This window comes from Myotis nattereri (assembly GCF_964212035.1).
Source record: "Myotis nattereri genome assembly, chromosome: 1".
In the NCBI taxonomy this organism is placed as follows: Eukaryota; Metazoa; Chordata; class Mammalia; order Chiroptera; family Vespertilionidae; genus Myotis; species Myotis nattereri.
Window position 1 is genome coordinate 166,459,014 of NC_138075.1, and position 20,365 is coordinate 166,479,378.

Here is a 20,365-nt window from a genome sequence, read left to right on the forward strand (position 1 = left end):
ATAAAATACAAAAAGTGTGAAATCAAACATGAGAGTGATAAAATGAAATAAAATATTTCTACAATTAAAATATATTTTCTATTTCTTTTTATTTCTTAAATCTTAATCTGGAAACTTTTTCCATACTGGTTTAGGGTAAATAATATCATAAGTAAGCAGCCTACATGCTAAATAGCATAATTTTCTTGGTGTCGATTACTGGAGGGATATGCAGGGGATTTGCATGCTTAATTCCCATTAGCACCTGTCACTGGGATTTATTATCTCAGAGTTAATTCTCCACTCACTGCAGCCAAGAAAAAGAAAGCCCTGGTACATGGATTAAAATTAAGTGTTTTTTTAAAAAATATTTTTCAGAGCAAGATAAATTTCATGTCTGTTCCTTAAGCACCTACAGCATTCCAATCCTGAAAAATTCATAATTAAATTCATTTTTGGTAAATATTTACCCAAATTTGATTTTATTCAACAACTAGAAAAACATATTCATAATTTGAAAGTCTGTCTTGGGGGTAAAAGAAGTCTTATTAAAGGACTTAAATAAGTTTTCAAATCTATTGGCTTTCATTCTTCCACTTAATATTGAATAAGTGCTTATTGACCATCTATTATGTGCCACGCAGTTTTCTAGGTTCTGGGGCTAAAGCAGTGAAACTACTAGGGGAAAAAATCCCTCTCCTTTAGAAGCATACTATGGGAGAGTACATACATATACATAGACACATGTTTACACATATGTCTGCATACACCTATATGTAGATGTGTTGGATGGAAAATCAAACCAGGTGAATACCATTGAGCAAGGTGAGGTGAGTGCTATTTTAGGTAGTTGATCAGAAAAGGTCTCCCGAAGCAGTGACAATTGAACCCAGATCTAAGTGAAGTGAGTTAGGCTTCTACACTCAGGAGCCTAAGCAACACTGCATTGTATCTTTCATGAAGAAAAAATAAAAGAAATCGAGGAAGGATGTGTCAAGGAAAGTTTTATGAGCGACCATTGATTATAGTAAACTCATCTGCTTGGTAAAGCTGAACTATTTGCTGGTTGTTTCCCTGTCCTAGTTCTGGAGCTATCACTCTTCCCCTCCCTTTTCTACTTCATCTCTACTTACCATTCCCCGCCCCCGGGGGCTGAGTTTCAGTGCTGAACTACTTCTCCTCTTCTCTTTTACTTTTCTTTTAAAGGATTAATTTCATGCAGTATCCGTCATTGAGCACTTCAATGCCCCAAACAGGATTATGTGACAATTTAATTTTGTTTAACTAACTAGACTTTGAGGATTCTTTCCTATTGAGCCTTTTTGGCATTCAATCAACCGATGTTAACTGGACACCAACTATATATTGGGCTCTATGTTAGGATCTGGGGATGAAATGATGAACAAGACAAGATGTCTGCCTTAAAAATAGTTTAATTCTAGTTAGGAGAGATAGGCATTTAAATTGTAAACAAACAGCTTTTAGATAGTGTTAATGTGAAAGTGATAAATGTGGGGGTTTCTTCCTTACTACTGCTGTCCTTCTTGGAAAAACTGTAAAGACAAATATGGAATATAATTATAATCCTTCTGGTGATGTCATCCTCAAAATAAATGACAGGTTATGAGTGGCCTAGATGCCCTGCCCACCATGGTGGTCACTAGCCATTGGCTATTTAAATTAAAATTAAAATTAATTGCATAAAATTAAAATTCCCATAGCCACATTGCTCAGTGCTCAGTAGCCACATGTGTCAAATGACTACCATTTTGGAGAGCACAGGCAAGAACATATTCATCATTGCAGCATGCAGCTGATGGGAATCTGTACCAATGGTGAGAAGAGCAGCTAACAATTTTATGTGTTAGACACTTCGCAGACGTTTAACTCATGTATCTCTCACAAAACTGTATGGTAGTTATTGCTACCAGGCCTACCTTACAGATTAGGAAACTGGGGTACTTAGTTTTATTGTTCAAAATCTGTCAACTAGTAATAAGATATGCTAAGAATTAACCCAGCCAGTCTGGTGCTGGAAACTACACTCTGACCAACATATCAGGGTCCCTTGGTGTGGGGAAACCACAGAGAGGAAAGAGATTTTAGCATAGAGATGGGAGGTGGCCAGATCTGTCAATGTCTTTGCCAGGGATGACCCTTTCAGGTCTATCCGACTCATCCAAGACACCTTGTATTGAGTAGAGGTTTGGATGGAGGTCGGCAGGCAGCACCGTGGAATATTAGAATTGAAAAGAACTATGAAACCATCTAATAAAATACTGCACAGACGAAGAGACCGAGACATGCAGTTTACCTGGCTTATCCAGAATGACAGAGCGAGTTATGAGCACAGCCCAGATTAGACAGAAAGCGCCCTTCCTCAGTGTGTGTTTACACTTTGCCTCCTTGGCACCGAAGAGCTTACATTTCCCTGATACATGATTTATTATCAGCTTAAAATGTACTAATTTGGGGAAGTGGTTTTCTTCTTCCCAGAATGTTAGCTGTGCAAGCGTGTATTAACCTTTGCAAAAAGCAATCACTTTCCTTTTGTCTAGCCTTCCTTATTCTACCCACCCATCTTACATTCTCCCTTAGCTGCCCAGCCAATTCTTCCCTGGAAAAAAAAGGGGGGGTGTGTTAAAAAAAATTCATAGCAGTTTGATTCCTTATACACACCATTAGGAGTTTGGAAAACATGTCCTAAGTTCCATCACCACTTTAAGTGGGTCCCTACAAACCGTGTGCATTGTTGCTGGGACTTTCTCCTGGCATCGGTGTCATCTCACCAAGATGCACGCAGGTAAAGCTGTCTTCAAGCCTGAGTTTTCCTTGAGCTGTTAGTTTCTGTTCCACGACAGAGAGGTTACAGGCGCCTAGAGCATAAAGCAGTCTGAGTGGAGCGGACCATCGCCAATGTGCAGCCGGTTGGGGCACTGCAAGAGCTTCATGCCTTCTGCCCCGTCACGCAGGACTTCAGCCCCAGCCCGGCCCCGGCTTAACCAGTCTCCCGACTGGAAGTGCTAGACCGCGTCCCGGCCCCGGGAGTCTGGCTCCGGCTTCGCTGGCTCCGTGGAGAAGCTGGCAGGCGGCGGGCTGGGCTCCGCAACACACCGCCAAGTGGCTGGGGGCGCGCCGCTCCGCTCCCGGAGCCCGGGTCTGGCGCCCCGCGGGGGGCAGGCGCGCTCCCCGCCCCGCAGCCGCCTCTTCCCGCAGGTCTCTCTCCCCGCTCCCGCGGGTACCCCGCAGCCGGCCCGCCACCTCCCGCCCCGGGCGCGCATCCCTGCATCCCCGCTTACATAAGGCCGGGCGCGCTCCCGCGCCGCTTACCCCCGGGTGGAGCCGGGCTGCGCCCTCCACGCCTCCTCGGCGCACGTCTTGGAGCCTCCCGACGCCCCACGCGGGGAGGGGACCCTCCTTGGCCACTCGGCCGCGGCAATCGGGACGTCTCCACGCGTGGCGAGAACACAGATTGGAGAGCAGAGCGCCTCACGGTGCCCAACTCTCTCTCCACTCCCTCCTCCCCCCGGTTCTCTCCGCCTCCTCCCCCTCCCCCCTCCCTCGCCCGCCGGTGCCTGAGAGTGTGGGGCGCGGGCGAGGGGACCGGGAGAGCAGTCCGGGCTGGGCGCGCGGCGGAGCTGCGGCGGCTGCTGCTGCGGGGAGGAGCGCCGAGGTGGCCGCCTGGCGTCGCCCCGACTTCCCAAGTGGGGGCCGAGCCTCCAGTCGGAAGGCACCGGGGAAGCGGGTCCTGAAAACTCCGCCTCGGCGCCCCCTCTCCACCCCTTGGCCCCTGCCCTTGGAGAAAGTGGAGTGCGGCGCGCGGTTGTCATCCTTCCCGTGGACGCGGCGCGGTGCACGGACTCGGCTGCTGGCCGGTGGGCTTTCCGCGGTTCGCGCCGGTGCTCCCCCTGCCCACCCTGGTCGACGATGAGGGAGAGTCTGCGGGCGACAGCGGCCCGCTGCGGACTGGGACTGGGATACGTGCTGCCCATGCTGGTGCTCCCTGCCCTGGCCCTGCTCAGCGCCAGCCGCACGGGCTCGGCTGCTCAAGGTAAGGGGCTGGCCAGGCTCCCAGGCCACCTCCCTTCCCGCTGCCTGCCTTCCCTCCTTCTTCCTCTCCTCCTCCCCGGTCCTCCCGGCTTCCTTCGTGAGCCCCCGGGGCCCTCCACGCGGCTCACTTAAGCCACTTTCAACCCCGCTTTCCCAACTAGTCGGGAAGCTTTGGTCATTAGGGTTCATTCGTCTTCCGAGATGGGCACGGATGGGGCAGGGACACGCGGGGTGTGGACCTGCATCTGCCCCTGGGCGTGTGGGCTCCTGGGGCGCCCTTTGCACTTTCTGCCCCACGCGCACACGGTGTGGAACATGGTGCCCGGAGAGACGTGGAGACACGCGCGGTGTGCGCGTCCGTGTGGCTGCACAGATGCGCCCGGGTGCACGGAGGCTCCCCGCGCGGTGCCACGTCTGGGGCGGTAGGGTCTCCAGTGAGTCTCGGAGCCCGCCGGGCGCGGAAGGGCCCGCAGCTAAGGACATGTGTCCCTGAGGGCGGAGGACTCAGGGCTGGGGCCCCCCGGCTGCTGCTCGGGGCGCCCTGGAGACACAAGCCCACCCGCCCAGCTCCTCCCAGCCGGCGGCAGGCCGGGGGGTGCGCCTCCGCACGCACAGCCTCGGCGGCTCGCTCCCGGCTGGCCGCGCAGAAACTTAGAGCCCGTGAGCTCTGGGGAAGCGGACTGGACGCTCAAACCAAATCCGAAAGTCCCCGGGGTCACCGGCCGCTTTATAACTCTGACATTTTCATGGAACGCGTCTGAGCTTGAAAATAAGTGCCCGGGGCCTTGGGCCAAACCGGGCTTGGGAGAACAGCGGCGGGGAGTTGGCTGTGGGAAGGGAGGAGGGGAGGGAGGGGGCTGATCACCTAGCTCCATTCGTGCCCCTGGAGTTTGAATCGAGAGCGGCGGCCCCCAGCCTGCTGAGCCCAAGGAGCGGAGTGGGAGAGGGGCGGGGAGGAAAGAGCCCACGCTGCCCCCTCCGGGGTTTATCGTGGCACCTGGGCTCCCACCCTCCTGGCCAAGCCAAGCGCCAGCCGGGGTCCTTTTGGCGAGTTCTCTGGTGGTGGCTGGCTCTGAAGCGGCAGCTCCGCTTTTCCGCGCGGCGGCGGTGCGGTTGTGGTGGGAATGGAGGAAGCTTTTGCAGCACTGGGAGATGATTCAGGCATCCCATCCTCTCGGTTACGTCTCTTTAAACATGAGAGAGCAGAGAAGGTGCAGCGATAGCCTACACGGCTGCTCGGACACTCCGGGGGGTCCCGACAGCCCGCACTCTGACCTGAGAGGGCGCTGGGGGCGAGGGCGTGGGAAGTCCAGCGCACGGCTGAGCATAGCCGGCGCGGTCCGGGTAGCGAGGTAAGTGATTAGCGAGGCTTTGTGAATTAGCCATAGCTACTTCTACTTCGGGAGTAAATTTCCCTGCTGCCGCCTTAAGTGGCCGCGCTCATAAATCCTTTCCTCCTTGCCAGATGCCTCCCGCCCCAGGTTCTGCCCTGGTTTTCCTGTGCATACTTCCAGAGCTCATCTGTCCATTTCACAAAGCAATCTCCATGGAGACTCCCATGAACTTGTAGGTTTCTTGAAATTGGTTAAGAAGTTCTCAGGGCCGCAGCCAAGGGTGCTGGAGGGTGGGGGGCGGGGGGGGGAGGGGCTCTGTTTGGAAGTTTCAGTGGGCAACCTGATGAATAGTTGTGGAATCAACTGCGTGACTCCCCGTGGAATTCGCCCGCTGTTATTGGGTGCACAAAGCCTGGGGTGCGGGCTGGGAGAGGGACCAGGCAGTGAGAGAACTATTTGGAGAAAGGACAAGTTAAAGTCCCCAAGGATACCAAACAGGAGATCCGACATTCCTGCCCAGAGCTTACTGCAGCCAAATTACAAAAGACTGCACAGGAAAAGGGATCAATAAAGATAAACTGGAGGTTGTAAATGGATTCATATTGAAAGAAGAAAGGAGAGATGAAAATAAAAGATGCTCAGGGTGGACAACATTTGCCACTGGTGCTGTGTTTCTTCTTATAGACCAGGAGAGCCAGAGATTGAGACTCGAACCTGCTCTTCAGATCTTCAGTGGAAAAGTAAAATGTTTTCTATCGGATGTGTGTATTTCAGTACTGGTCTCCTCCATTTAGTTTATTTAGTTTTTTTCAGTTCCTGGTGAATAAACTATTTGTGTTTGAATCTTGCCATCTTCGGAAGACATTATTTCACCTCTTTTATCTTTGTTATCTTCCATGTTCCCTGATACCAGCCCTTCCTGCCTTGTCTGTTAGGTATCAGAAATGTAGAAAGTGCCCAACTCTACTAGTGGCTATTATCAGCTACTATCACCATCACTCCACTCCATTCCCCTGCCTGCTTACTGTCAAAGCACCATGACAATTCCTTCCAGAATCGGACTTTTATCATGGTCTCGTGGTCAGTTCTCCTTTTCCTTCTAATTTCTTGTCTTTTCTCCTCCTTGTGGACTACATGCTAGCGCAACACAAGATGTTGTTGCTCCCTGGAAGTATGATTTCCATGTGCTGGGGATTTCTGGATCAGAATGAACTATTTTTATGAATGACAGTACATATGCAATTATGATGAGAAAGTTAATTTAAGCATGTTACAATGTGGATGAGGTTTTTTTATTCTGTTGTTAGAGAAGTACTGGAAAATTAAAAGTTGTAGGAAATGTGTCCCTTCAGAGATAGCCAAGAAAACAACAGAAGTTTAAGATGAAAAAACATAGTGAGTGTTATTTGTGAGTGTGCTGCGTTTTGTAACTGTGCTTTAAAGAAAGACAGCAGTCACTTTAAGCAGGTCCTTGGGAGGTTCTCTAGGCTTTAGGCAACAACTTTCTCCTCTCAGGCTGTGCCCTAATTGTTTCATTCAGGAATGCTGGGAACTCCTAGCTCTAGGGAATTTGTGGTAGTTCTGACTTTCAAGAATGAACGATTTTAGTAGGAAAAGTGTGTGTGTGTGTGTGTGTGTGTGTGTGTGTGTGTGTGTGAGTGTGTGAATGGTGTGCCTCAGAATTAGTGTCCTATTTCATAAGTGCATTTTATTTCTGGACTGTACAGCATTGAAATTCTGCTTATCTAGCACCAACTAGTGTTTCCAGTGTTAACACCACCAAACTCAGGACAGAAAATGACTGAAGAGTCTAATCATATTAGGATAATTCTCTACTGTCATAAACTGATTTATAATATTTTTGATAAACAAGTAATAGACTTCCCATAACAGAGTAAAAATTGCTTTCGTGCATATATACATGTTGGTATGGCACAATTGACATAAACACACACACACACAACCTTGAATTTCATTACAATTATACTATATATGTTCCATTTTAGGAGCAGAGTAAATTCATAAATTCACATTTGGAATTTGCTGTAAGGAAAATTAGGCTAGCTTACCTTTGTTTAGACAAATAATGTCATGCATTCTCACTTAGGGGATGCTTAAAAGGCTTCAGAGTACAAACTTCTCAAGTATTTACACAGAGTAGGAATCATTCGATTGTTCACATTTATTGACCCCTTGGTCTTTTGTGTTCTGGATACTGGGGGTTCAGAATTGAACATGACAGGGTCCTCTAACATCTCCTGTTGTAGTCCTGATCAGAATCCATACTGATCTTTTGAAAGCAACCCCCAAGGATATGAACAGGAATGAGGCATGAGCTCTACTAGGCCACCCCTTTTTGCTTATTTATAATTATTGTTGAGACTTAAAAATAACTGTTCTCCAATGTGTGCTAAGTTCCCCAGTTAGTGTGAACAGAACAGCTAGGGTGTGGTCTGTGAAGCCTTAACTGTGTCTAGCACTTTTCTGATGTAGGTCATGACTTTGCTGGAGCAGCAGAGGGAGTCACTGACAGGAGAAACATTAACGTTACAGGCTGCAGCCACTTCGGAAAGATAAAGGGGGGAAGTGTGGGGCAGGGACAGAGACAGCACTCTTGCCTTCCGATTTTAGATTTTAGCCTACATCTTTTTCAGTCTGACTTTTGTATTTGTGGCAGTTAAAAACAAACCTGCTCACGTTTCTTCACAAATCAAAAATGTACTAGCTCATTTGGGTGGTGGTGGTATTCGAAGTAAAGTCCTTAACAAACAAGTATCCTACACTTAAGTCCCAGGTTGTGTGCTATTTGTTAGGGATACAGGGTTGAACGAGATAATTTTTCAGAAAGACAGATGTATAAGCATATCGTGGAAACTCACATTCTGAAAGGTAACAGTGGGCACAGGTGTAGTACTTTCTCGATTCAAGCATCCAATGATCGTAAACATAGGTCAGGCTAGGGGATTTTGGTGGGGGTTCTAAAATTTCTACACAGAGGAACTTGAGGGTGGCAGCTTGGTGGGAAGGTTGCATTGCAACTACCTTAAATTAAATCTTACTTAGATGACATATAGGTTTAGTCTGGTTTCGGGGAGGCACAAGCTAAAGACAGTTAGTGGTGTGTGCCCATTCTGCCATTTATCTTAGTGGTTACCACCTTCTCAAGATCCTGCCTCCACCCTGCCTCGGTGTTTGGCAATGAATGAGCTATTTAGTGTCCTTGTGCCTCAGTGTCCTCTGATATAAAATGAGGATCATGACAAGTCATATTCGGATTGAAAATGAGTTAACACATGCAAAGTATTTACAGCAATATTCTTTGTCTTCCAACCATGTAAACCATTGGCAAAGAAATCTAGAAGTTGAAGAATTTAAAGGTGAATAATTTTGAACTCAGAGTGGGATGGCTGAGCCATCTGAGGAGATGCTCCAAAGTGCATGGCCGTGAACTCCTGGGCAGGACATGGTTCCTTGAACGGCATGTGGAAGCTCTTTCCTTTCAGAGTCCCACTTCTCCCTTTCTGCTTCCTCTGCGAAAATTAACCCAATGCCAGTTCTAAAAGTGCCAGGTCAAGTCCAGCCAGTTAGGTCCTGGCTACAAGCTCCACCCTTGACTTTCTTTCTTTACAATAAATATTGAAGGGGAAAAAGACTTCCATAAATAAATAAACACTTTTATTAAAAGAAAACACATATCAAGTCCCATGTTTTCAGATAGGGTTTGGGGAAAACAGCCCTTTACAAAATGTCAGTAGGTTTTCTTTAAAAAAAAAAATGGGTACAGATGTACAGTCTGAAGAACATAATTGAATACATGTTATAGCAACACAATGAAACATATAGAAAATTAGATTGATTTGAAGGCAAAGCATATTCACCAGGCCTTTTATATATAAAGATTATATTTGCAATAGAAAGTTTTGGTATCTTAGAATAACATGAATAATCTAGATAACATTTTTTTTTAGATTTCATATTTAATTACTTCTACTTGGTAAGTGGTTATTGCTAATTTTTGACGTTTGGTGCAAATGTTTTTGCCCAGCTTTTATGATGAAACAAGATATTTGTTAGTTTGTTTTTTATGTTGGGACAGATCTTTCTTCTACAGTATTTTCATTCTGCTTTTAATGTCTGATTCCCTGGTGTGCTCTTACAGAGCCTGAACTTTCTCATTCTCTCTTTTTTAAACCGTAACTTCTTAAAGCTATGTATGGACTCTTCTTGGACTTCATATTTTATTTGGATTTATAATTGCTTATGTATTTGTATAGGAAGGTACAGGAATCTGAAGCCTTGGGTATTGCCCCAGTGGCACGTAGTTCAAGGACGTTTGAAATAGAGCTCACAGAAACTCAGTACTTTATTTTATGTAATTTTATGTAACTTTTTTTGGAGTAGATTTGCCTTGAGCAATGTTGCAATTCTACTATCTCCTTTATCCTAGTTCTTAAAAAGAAGTCCCAAAATTAAATAATTTATAGTTTCTCTTTGTAAATATTTGTCAACTCCAAATTTAGAGATTTACATAAAAAATTTTATAGTAATTACTATAAGCTATCAGGATCAGAGACAGTAAGCTTTTTTATTCTTTTTAATTGATTAGAACTCTCAGAATTTCTGCCTTTTTATGAAAACCCAAAACATTATGTTGCAAATATTTGGACTCTTTATAAACTAAATGTTGGAAAGTATTGTTCTATATTTGAGAAATTTCAAAAAGTTTTGGGTTGAAGTTGAATATGGTTTCTAATTTTGACATTCCTGCCCTTAGAAAGTTGCTCCCTTAGGAGTCTATATGAGGTTTTGAAATGCACAGAAGAATGTCTCTAGATTTTATAGTAACTTTAAACATACTTCGCTTTCTACACGGGGTTGATAGTGTTAAAACAACTTCGACATTAATTAAATTGAAGTCATAATTTAGAAAGCAAACTATAGCTTTGAAAGTGCCAAATATGCAGATATTTGCCCTTATGTCAGTATACCTTTATTCGCCCTAAGCAGTGATTCAAAAGTGCTTGGTGTGGCAGAAGTGAAGTCTAACATCTGAAAACTCCAATCATTGGGGAATAGCCTCTTTTAATTAAATCACCAACCATATCTTCTTGCCAATGTAGAAGGGCAACCTGAGAGTGACGGGATCCAGGTGAGACTTCATTATATTGATGTGCCTGTTAGAGTTCTTATTTTAAATATGAGGGCTCAATAGAATCATGCTAACAGATGATATTGATTAATCGAATTGAACTCCAGACTTACCAGTCTTATTTATTTAGAAATGTTGTGAGGATAGGGAGTTTTTAACCTTCATTAATCATTGTCATTTAGATCTTGAGGCTACTTTCATTTCTCAGCAATTATGAGAGCCATAAAAATGCCTTAGGTAGATGAACATGCATTATCTCCTCTTCAAACTAAGGATGTTAAACAACAGAAACTCCCGTAGCACATTTAACAAGTTTATTGATGAATGCTAACATTTAGCAGTTTTAGTCAATGTCTTAATTGATTATTTAATCATGGACTGCCTGAATGCAACAATAATCTATTGTCTTCTCTCTTTTTTTGTTGTTGTTCAAAAGAAAAACCTTGTATATGATCTTTTTTTTTTTTTCAATAAAAAACAGATTGGTACTTGCAACCCAATTATAAGGACATGTATATCCATGAGTGGAAAGGCAGGTGTTTTCTCTCAAAATTCAAGAGAACTGTTGGTTATAATAATACAACATATAAAAGAGTAGTATAAAGTATATATTTTTATAGAAAGTTAATCATTTTAAATTAATTTATAATGTATACTCTATTAGACAATAGAAGTCTAGTGCAATATGATAGGGCATGTGGTATAATAATACTCACTTGTAATTATAGGCATAGTGAAATACATTCATGTATAAGATTAAAGTTAAAGGGGCCATTCTGTTCTCTATGAATTCACAAATTTGTTACTTGTATTTAACTTCATATTTTGTGTAATTCTAATATCTTTTTGAAATTTCAAGAACCTAAAAAATCCTTTTAAGATCTAGGTGGAAGAGTATCCTCTACCTTTTACGGGAACTAAAAGTGATAGTCAATAACAGAAGTTCTGTTGTTTTATTAAAAGTGTTTGTCGGAGACCTGTATTATCTCTAATCCATACCAAACAGAAAAACAAATTACTATCACAATAATAACTTCGTGATTGGGAAGCTGTAGTCAATAATGGCAATTTCACTTTGAACATTATGTCTGTGTGAAATATGTTGACATTTGAATTTAGCTTTTGATAAAGGAAAAATGATATATTTTATCTCCCATTGACTAAAGAGTTTGCCAAATATACACATCATAGCCACCAGTCGAAGTACACAAGTTTAGCAAGTAACAATCTAAAAGTCATTCTAAATAAGACAGTAATTGCATTGCCTGTCATTTTCTTTAGCAACTTTCCTTCTTTCTCATGGATCTCCATAAGATAATGAAAGAGTGTAAGCTTTAAAATGTGTTATGGACCAAACCCAAGGATGCAGGGAGCCTAAGACATTGCCTTCCGAGCCACCAGTGGCCATCACAACACAGTGCGCAGCGTGGTAGAAAACAGAAGCCCATTCGGTAACTGCTCTCAGAAGCTGAGGAAAAACAGGCATGTTCAAATGACTTATTTGTGCTATCTGGAAGAGAAACCTAAAATCAGTATTTCATCATCATATTATTCAACGAGCCCTCTGATTTGAAACTTTTATCTAGAGTGTTCATCTGCACCTATTTCAATTAACAGAGCAAAAGACAGTATATAAAAGGCATCTATCTGAAGAAAGTTACATTTGGATTATACTTGGACCTATTTGGGCAGGATGTGCTTGTTTGAGAAATCTAGACTTAAATCAGAGGTATGCTGATACATAGTAACTTAGAGTATATTCCTCTGGAATATATAATTAATCCTTCAGTTGTCATAATAGAATGCATTGCCAGTTTCTGAGCTGCTGTTAAACATTGTCATTAATAACAATACCAACACTGCATCTTAACTCTCACCCTTACATCAGAGATCCAATCACATTCTTTGTCCAGGGAAAGATTTTTAAGTGGAGTTTTATCTGTTATTGTCCACTTTAAAAAATGTTGCCAATATCTTTCTCTTATATACTAATCTATTTATTTTTGTTGATTTTTACACACACATACATATATCTATATAGAATTAAAAGACCACAGTGAAGAAAGTTATGGTTTACTTACTATAACATGATGAAAAAATAAAAGGATGACTAAAGTTTTAATGATAAGCATGTTTCCAGAGGGATGGGGGTAACCCAGCAGTTCTCAACCTGTGGGTCGCGACCCCTTTGGCGGTTGAACGACCCTTTCACAGGGGTCACCTAAGACCATCCTGCATATCAGATATTTACATGACGATTCATAACAGTAGCAACATTACAGTTATGAAGTAGCAACGAAAATAATTTTATGGTTGGGTCACAACATGAGGAACTGTATTTAAAGGGCCAGAAGGTTGAGAACCACTGGGGTAACTAGTTTATTGGATTTATTAGAAATGATGATCATATGTAAGAGACACATGACATTTTTTATTGAATTAAATAACGGTGGAATTATTTCCTAGGAGGGTATTTCCAGGCAGAGTCTTAATGAAATGAAGAGTTACAAGTAGTAGACAAGTATAGTTCAATAATTCCTATGAATATATATATATATATATATATATATATATATATATACAAATGGTGCGTATCTGTGTAACCATTTTTATTTTAGAAATGAGAGCTCATTTTCAAATAAGATTGGCAATATATTTAAAAAACCCCCACACAAAACAGAACCTTTCAATAAATGAAAACCAAACATGTTTACTTATAAAACGCATTCATAAAGGTAGTCCTTGGGTAGGAAATCAGATTTCATCAATGGATGGCGACTGAAAATCACATCGACTTTCCTGCAAGAAGTGCCTGGTGCTCTACAGTTGCTAAGTCATTCATGTCCTGTGCAGGGCAGGCCTCTGCCTCCTTGGTGCAGTGGCTTATCTGAGAGAAACAAGTTTCCTCCTCTCCTCCAAGGACAGAGAAGGGCTCTCCCTTTCACTGCTATTACAGACCCTGGGGGACTTCTGCTGTTTCCTACAGAATGGACTAAATTTGTTGACCCCAGGAGAAAGTCAACTTGCAGGTAACATCCTTCAGAGGCGAGCAGGACTCCCTCTCAGGGTGATCCCAAGAGAGAGATGACTTCCCTGGTGTGTCCCCTGCGGAAGGCGACCTCCTCTGTGGGCCGAGAAGGAGGGACCCCCGTGTTGTTCTTTCCTGAATTCTCTGATAGTTTGTTTCAACTTACTAATCAAGTGGAGTTACCTTCCCAGGCTGGGGGACATTTGGTTTTCTTGGACTCCCTCTAAGGCCGGATAGGTGTCTCCATTACATGTATTGAAAGCTTTATTTAATTGAGCAAAAACGAAGTTAGTAAAGGGGGAAAGAGGTTGTTACTGTTGAAAGAGTATACAGAACTTCACTCTTCACTCGAGACAGAGGGATAATATGCTTCCTTGTTTAATTTAATATTGTATTGGAATGCAAGGTAATGTCTAAATATTTACAAGACACGCTCTAACCGGTGTGGCTCAGTGGATAGAGCGTCAGCCTGCGGACTGAAGGGTCCCGGGTTCCATTCTGGTCAAGGGCATGTACCTTGGTTGCGGGCACATCCCCAGTGGGGGGCGTGCGGGAGGCAGCTGATCAATGTTTCTCTCTCATCTATGTTTCTGACTCTTTCTTCCTCTCCCTTCCTCTCTGTAAAAAATCAATAAAATATATATTAAAAAAATAAATAAATATTTACAAGACACATCCATGTCTAAATATATATTAATAATTATCATGTGTCCACATCACTTGGCATTTCTGAAATAGGATCTTAAAAGAGGCAAATAAATCCTAAGGTGCAGTAAAAATTGTTTTGTATGTTCTTTTGTGTTCCCTATATTCATGGATGACACTGAGATTTCATAGCAAAATGAGTAGTACTCTGCCAAGCACAGCAGAGTAAATAAGAATGCCTCACCAAGTTTTGTGATCACAAACCTAAATGCTAATGAGGGAGGTTGCCTGTTAAATGCTGAATGCAAGGTTAAAAAGAGGGTCTTCGAGATAACAGCAGATTCCAGAGTCCTTGAGTTTGTTTTCCATTCAGTGACAGTCACTAAATTAGGGAAAGGAATGTTCAAACAACACACTTGAGGAAAAGTGATTTTTATAGAAAGGAGCCATTTCTGCTAAGAGCCAGTAACTGCACGTAACCCCACTGACATTAAAAGTCCATTAGCTAAGCCCAGTTTAAATAGCAGCTGATGCAGTGTCAGCTAAATGTACATAGGAATTTTTTTTTCCTATAATTCAGTAATAGCAGTTCTATAATTTCTTCTAAAACTACATACATTAAGTGAAACAAATGTCATCTGATAGTAGTGGCAGGGCTGCTGCTAAACAGGCAGAGATTGGTGATGAAACAAAAGAAACAGTCTATATAACAAGGAGATAATGAGTGGTAATGACGGTTGTAAAAGGGAGCCTTTGAGGAAAATCATATGGAGAAGCTTAAGCTGGCGTTCAGAGAGAGTTGCTTTCATAGGGACACATATTCATGTGCACGACTTTGAGATGTTCACTTAAAGTGAACAGATTCTTTACTATTAGCCTCAGCGTTTACCTTTTCAGTGCATTTTGAAAGAGCAGGAAGCCCCTTCCTTAGGCACTGCTATGTATGTAAATAGTTGTGTGTGAAGGGTGGGAGACACAAGCTACTGAGAAAAGTGAGAACAGAGGTACAATCCCATGCGTTCCTGTTTTTAAGGTGATTATCATAGTGGTATTTTTTTTGAAAGTATAAGGATGTATTAACACTGCCTGCAATGATACCAAAGGTGGAAATGTCCACCATTCCCCTCATTTTTTATCTTTTGACTATCTTTTACTTTCCTTGTTTTAAAAAAAAAAAACAACAACAACAAAATGTTTTTTATTGATTCCAGATCGGAAGAGTAAGGGAGAGAGAGATAGACACATCAATGATGAGAGAGAATCATTGATTGTCTGACTCCTGCACACCCCCTACTGGGGATCGAGCCTGAAACCCAGGCATGTGCTGCTGTTGACCAGAACTGAACCTGGGACCCTTCAGTCCACAGGCCGACGCTCTAACTACTGAGCCAAACCGGTCAGGGCTTTAATTTCCATTTTAATCATCTGAAAGACAAAAACTTTTACTGCCATTATATGTTAGAATCTAAGAATTATTTTTTTGTCTTTTTAAATTTCATTTTTCCATCATGATTTATCCCCTCTGCTGTGGAAGTTGAACAAGAATTCTTCAATAAGTCACCTTGAAGAATTCCCTACAACAGTGTTCTGTAACTCTGAGACCATTGTGGAGACAAAGTGAGGGTTGCTCGGGAATCTAATGTGTGAGATGAGAACAGGGCAGTAATTAATCAGCGGCTGCCATGCTCACCCCACTGTAAAGTATTATGAGAACCTCCCTGTCCAGCCCCCAGCCCTCATTATCAGACCATTAGTGAAAGTCTGTGCAGGCAGCAATGGGGAGTCCCGCTTAAGCTTATGACCCCAATCACTCGGGCAAAAGCTTTGTGTACATTTTCACAATGGTCACTTGAGTTCTCATTACACTTTCTAGTTTCAGAATTATTCATCATTTCTAACCTGAGTACTATTTATAAGTCTGAGACATCACATCATTTATTTATTTACTTGTTTGTTTATTTATTTATATTTTAAAATTTAGTCAATTTTTCTTTATTATGTTAAAAAACACCTCACATAACCATGTAGTGCTTAAAAGGAGGAAAAATGAAAATAAAAAGAAGAAAAGGACTACTATTTAATCATAATGGGGTGGCAAAAGCTTCCCTTTTATGTTCACAGATTTTCATACAAGTGTTTCTTAATAAAATCAAGAAGTACTCTTTGGTGTTGTTAACTATTTTAATTCAATTCAGGCCACTGTGAAGGTTTGTTTGGAATGAATTGGAAGCTTAGATGGACAGAGTTTATGCAATTACATCTGTAACCAAAATCCCGTTTACTAATGTATTATACGAGGGACTTGATGAATAATCTCATCTTTAATATGTAACTCAACATTAATAACAGATGGAAATATGTCTCAGTTCAACCAGTGGACTTTGATTTTTAATTCTAAACCAACTTTTTTTTTCAGATTAAAACATCTGTTAAAAGTGACTATTTTCCATATGTTTTCCCTTTTCTATTGCATAAAACTTAATTCTATTGCAAGATGAAAAAAGAATGTCATTGTATTTTGCCCCACAATAAATTAGTACACATCTATGAACTAGTATGATGAAATTGAATTATGTTGAAAATAACAAGATGATGCTAGACTGATTGAAATAGGACAATTATCGCATTAGAGTTTGGAATAGGCTTGAGAAAAATTTATCCTGCAATATTAACATACTGCTACTTTCTTGGATAACTTTACAAGTGTATCTCTCTATTTTTTTTATGAAGAATTATATTTTTAAAAAATTCAAGTTAATACAATATATAGTGTAGTTTGGTGCAATTAAAATGTTTATGCATAGAAAAATTTTTCTAGAAGAATCTATACTAATAATAGAGGAATATGCAAATCATCCGGGACACCATCACATAAGGACTGGTCAGCAGGCTGGGTCCCCTGCCCCCTGCTCAGGCAGCTGCGAGGCCCAAGGTAGGTAGGATAGGATGCAATAGGAGGGGATAAGAAAGGAGAGGGGGCGGAAGGCAGGCCTGCATGCAGACAGGCTGAAAGAGAAACAGAAATACAGAAAGGGAACAAGAAAAAGACGCAGGAATGGAAAAGGGAAGGAAATGCAGGGCTGCATGTGGGAGGGGGTGTCCACCGCAGGGGGCGGGGCAGCTGGGCCTGGTAAGGAGAGGGCACAGGCTGTGAGGAGTGGGAGCCCCCACAGATGCCGGAGGAGGCCCTCAGGATGGAGGGGTGGACGGTCGGAGGCCTTCCCGTGGAGGAGCTCCTCCTCCACAGCAGCAGCACCTGGGCTGCGCAGGCCTCTGCTACCCCTCGCTGGGCCCAGCACCCTATGCTGGGAGGGGAGGCGCAGCTTAGCTGGGGCAGAGTCGGACACTAAGGTGGGAACTGCTTTCGTCCCCATGGCTGAACCCCAAGGACACTGGCCAGGGTTAGGTTGGTGGCGCTTTAAGTGTACTTTGTTGACTAGAAGTTGGGGCGTCCTAGGCAGGGAATGGGAGGAGGATGGCCGTGGGGAAGCAGGGGAAGGGGGGATGGTGAAGGTCTGGCCAGGACTGAGCCCTGAGCTGGGGGTTAACGCCCCCTGAACGGAAGCTTTAATATCAAAGTGCTCTCAGGTGGGGCTGGAAGCAGGTCCCAGAGAGGAAAGGGGAAGGTTTAAAAGAGAAACCAGTGAACATGGGGAGTGGGGTGTGGGGGGTAATAATAGGGAAGGAGGGAGGGAGGCTGGGTTCAGGCTCACAAGGGAAAGGTGAATGGGGGGGGTGGGAGGAGTAAGAAGGAGACAGACATGGGGAATGAAGGGAGAGAATGGAGGAGGGAGAGAGGGAGAGGGGCCACGGGAGGTTCAAAGGGAGGAAGGGAAAGAAAGCAGGAAAGACAAGGATGCTAAAATGGGGTGAGGCCAGAAAAATCGTTACATAAAAAGAAGAAACAGAATGTGAGAGTGAGAGGAGTTTAAAAGGAGGAGTTAGTAAGAAAATTAGGTACAGGGTGATTTTTAAAAAATATAGTCAGACATCCCCTGAGGGCTCCCAGACTGTGAAAGGGCGCAGGCTTGGCTGAGCCTCCCTCCCCACCACCCCACCCCATTCATGAATTTTGTGCACCAGACCTCTAGTATTTAATAATATCCATTTCATAGTGGGATTATCATGACTGTTTAGAATAGTGAATGGTGTTAGGTTTCTTTTACTTTTTTAGAGAGAAGAAGGGGTAGGAAGAGAGAGAAAGAGAGTGAGAGGGAAAGAGAGAGAGAGAGAGAAACATTGATTTGTTATTTCACTTATTTATGCATTCATTGGTCTGTTGTATTTGCCCTGATCAAGGATCGAATCAGAAAATTTGCCATATCTGGATGATGCACTAACCAACTGAGCTATCCTGCCAGGACCTCTCATTTTTTATTTTTGGAAGTTTAACATTTCCTTTTCTTGGCTGTTATGGAAGTAAAAATATATTAGATGTATGTATATATGCAGATCTGATCATTTTTTTTCTTTGCCAGATTTTGAATCCAGAATATATTCTGTTAAATGTAGTACCTAATAAATGTCAATGGAAAAAATAAGTTTATACTTTTTTCCACTATACTTTGGCTATACTCACAAAGACAAATATGTTAAAAGAATAAAAAAAAAACCAATTAGCAAATTATCTACTTTTTGTTAATGTTAAATTCTTTCTAGAGGAATAGAGACAAACTTCTTGACTTATATCAGAAATTTTAACACATTTAAGCATTTACTGATCCTAGGATAGACACAAAATTTATTAAACTGCGATTTCTAAGCAAGTCCAGCATTGTTACATGTATAAGGGCCATATTATAATGTAGGCAAAAAGGGAAATTAGATACCAAACTGTTAAATATATGTGTTGTGACTGATGTGTACTGCATTTAATAAAGTATTTTTCTAATGGATTAGTTTATGAACAAACTGTGCTGGACTCTCTACTTTGCACAGGCTCACAGGTATTATTTATGATATATAAAAATAAAAGGGGAAAATATTCAGAGATTATAGTTCTGCTTGAAAAATGTTTTCCAACGTGTATTTATAAAAGGAAAGCGTATCGTTGCTTAAATAACAACTTTATTTTGAAAAAAAAACAGGCATAGAAAATGCTTTTAGCTGCAGACAATATTCAGTGTTATAAAGTTCAGTTCATGCCCTAATCCAGTTTGGCTCAGTGGATAGAGCGTCGGCTGTGGACTGAAAGGTCCCAGGTTCGATTCTGGTCAAGGGCATGTACCTTGGTTGTGGGCACATCCTCTGTGGGGGGTGTGCAGGAGGCAACTGATCAATGTTTCTCTCTCATCGATGTTTCTGACTCTCTATCCCTCCCTCTCCCTTCCTCTCTGTAAACAATCAATAAAATATATTTAAAAAAAAAGTTCAGTTCACTGTGACTTCACATAATCAATCCTTTTTGTCCTTTTGTTCTTTAAAATGTTTCATTGTAAATGTAAAATGTAGACAAGACATAACTTTTTCTCTCAAAATGTGTCAACATAATAGAAGAACATAACCCCAAACATTTGTAACCCAAAATAATACAATAGATGCTTATTTATTTAATTACTACATTTATTACATTCTTTAGCCAACACAATGTAATAGATGCAGCAACTAAATAAACAAGGATGACTCACTCACCACGCAAAAATAATGCCCAGGCAGGAAACACTTTTAATTGGCCCACTGAACACTGACTCCTTTGTAATTTTCTTTGTCTAAAAAACAAGTGTAACACTCTTTAAGTTTTTAACTCCAGCCCTCCTCCCCCAGCTCCCCAAGAGCAGCGCTGTAGGAAACATCCCACTCTTTAAAGGCAAGATTAATAAGAACTCTGGAATCAGCAGTGTGGGTTAGTCCCTCCATCATTATAAAATCTCTTATCTTTATAGGATCTTAGTCTGTTTAAAGAATCCAACAGAAGCAACTTAGAAACATTTTAAGGATTGATTAAAATGCTTATTTGGGGTTTTATGCTGTGTATAACATTTGGTTTGCAGTAGTTTTCTTTGAAGATTTCCAAAGGGGAAAAAACCCACAACCACTAAAAAGATGAGACTATTTATAACCCCTTCTTCTAGGCTATACCTGCCTTTTTTTTCTTGTTTTTGTTTTAATAAAGATAAGCTTCTTAAAAGTTCATTTTTTTCTGGACATTGAACTGTCTTATACAGTTCTGTTGTCTGACTA

The 20,365-nt window shown here is 42.2% G+C and overlaps 1 protein-coding gene and 1 long non-coding RNA gene across 3 annotated transcripts in view; both read left to right on the forward strand.

Annotated features, from left to right (window-relative positions):
• Positions 1-3,570: 3,570 nt before the first annotated feature.
• The window catches only part of UNC5C (unc-5 netrin receptor C), a 372,030-nt gene continuing 355,235 nt past the window's right edge, over positions 3,571-20,365 (forward strand). For both annotated transcript variants that reach the window (XM_081109270.1, XM_081109271.1), the window contains exon 1: positions 3,571-4,030. In XM_081109270.1, coding sequence (XP_080965396.1) covers positions 3,907-4,030 — 124 coding nt within the window. In that variant the 5' untranslated portion in view covers positions 3,571-3,906. The remainder of the gene's footprint in view (positions 4,031-20,365) is intronic.
• LOC308532070 lies at positions 5,356-6,204 on the forward strand. Its single transcript, XR_013996957.1, has 3 exons — positions 5,356-5,381; positions 5,495-5,595; positions 6,048-6,204. It is a non-coding gene; the product is annotated as an uncharacterized lncRNA (long non-coding RNA).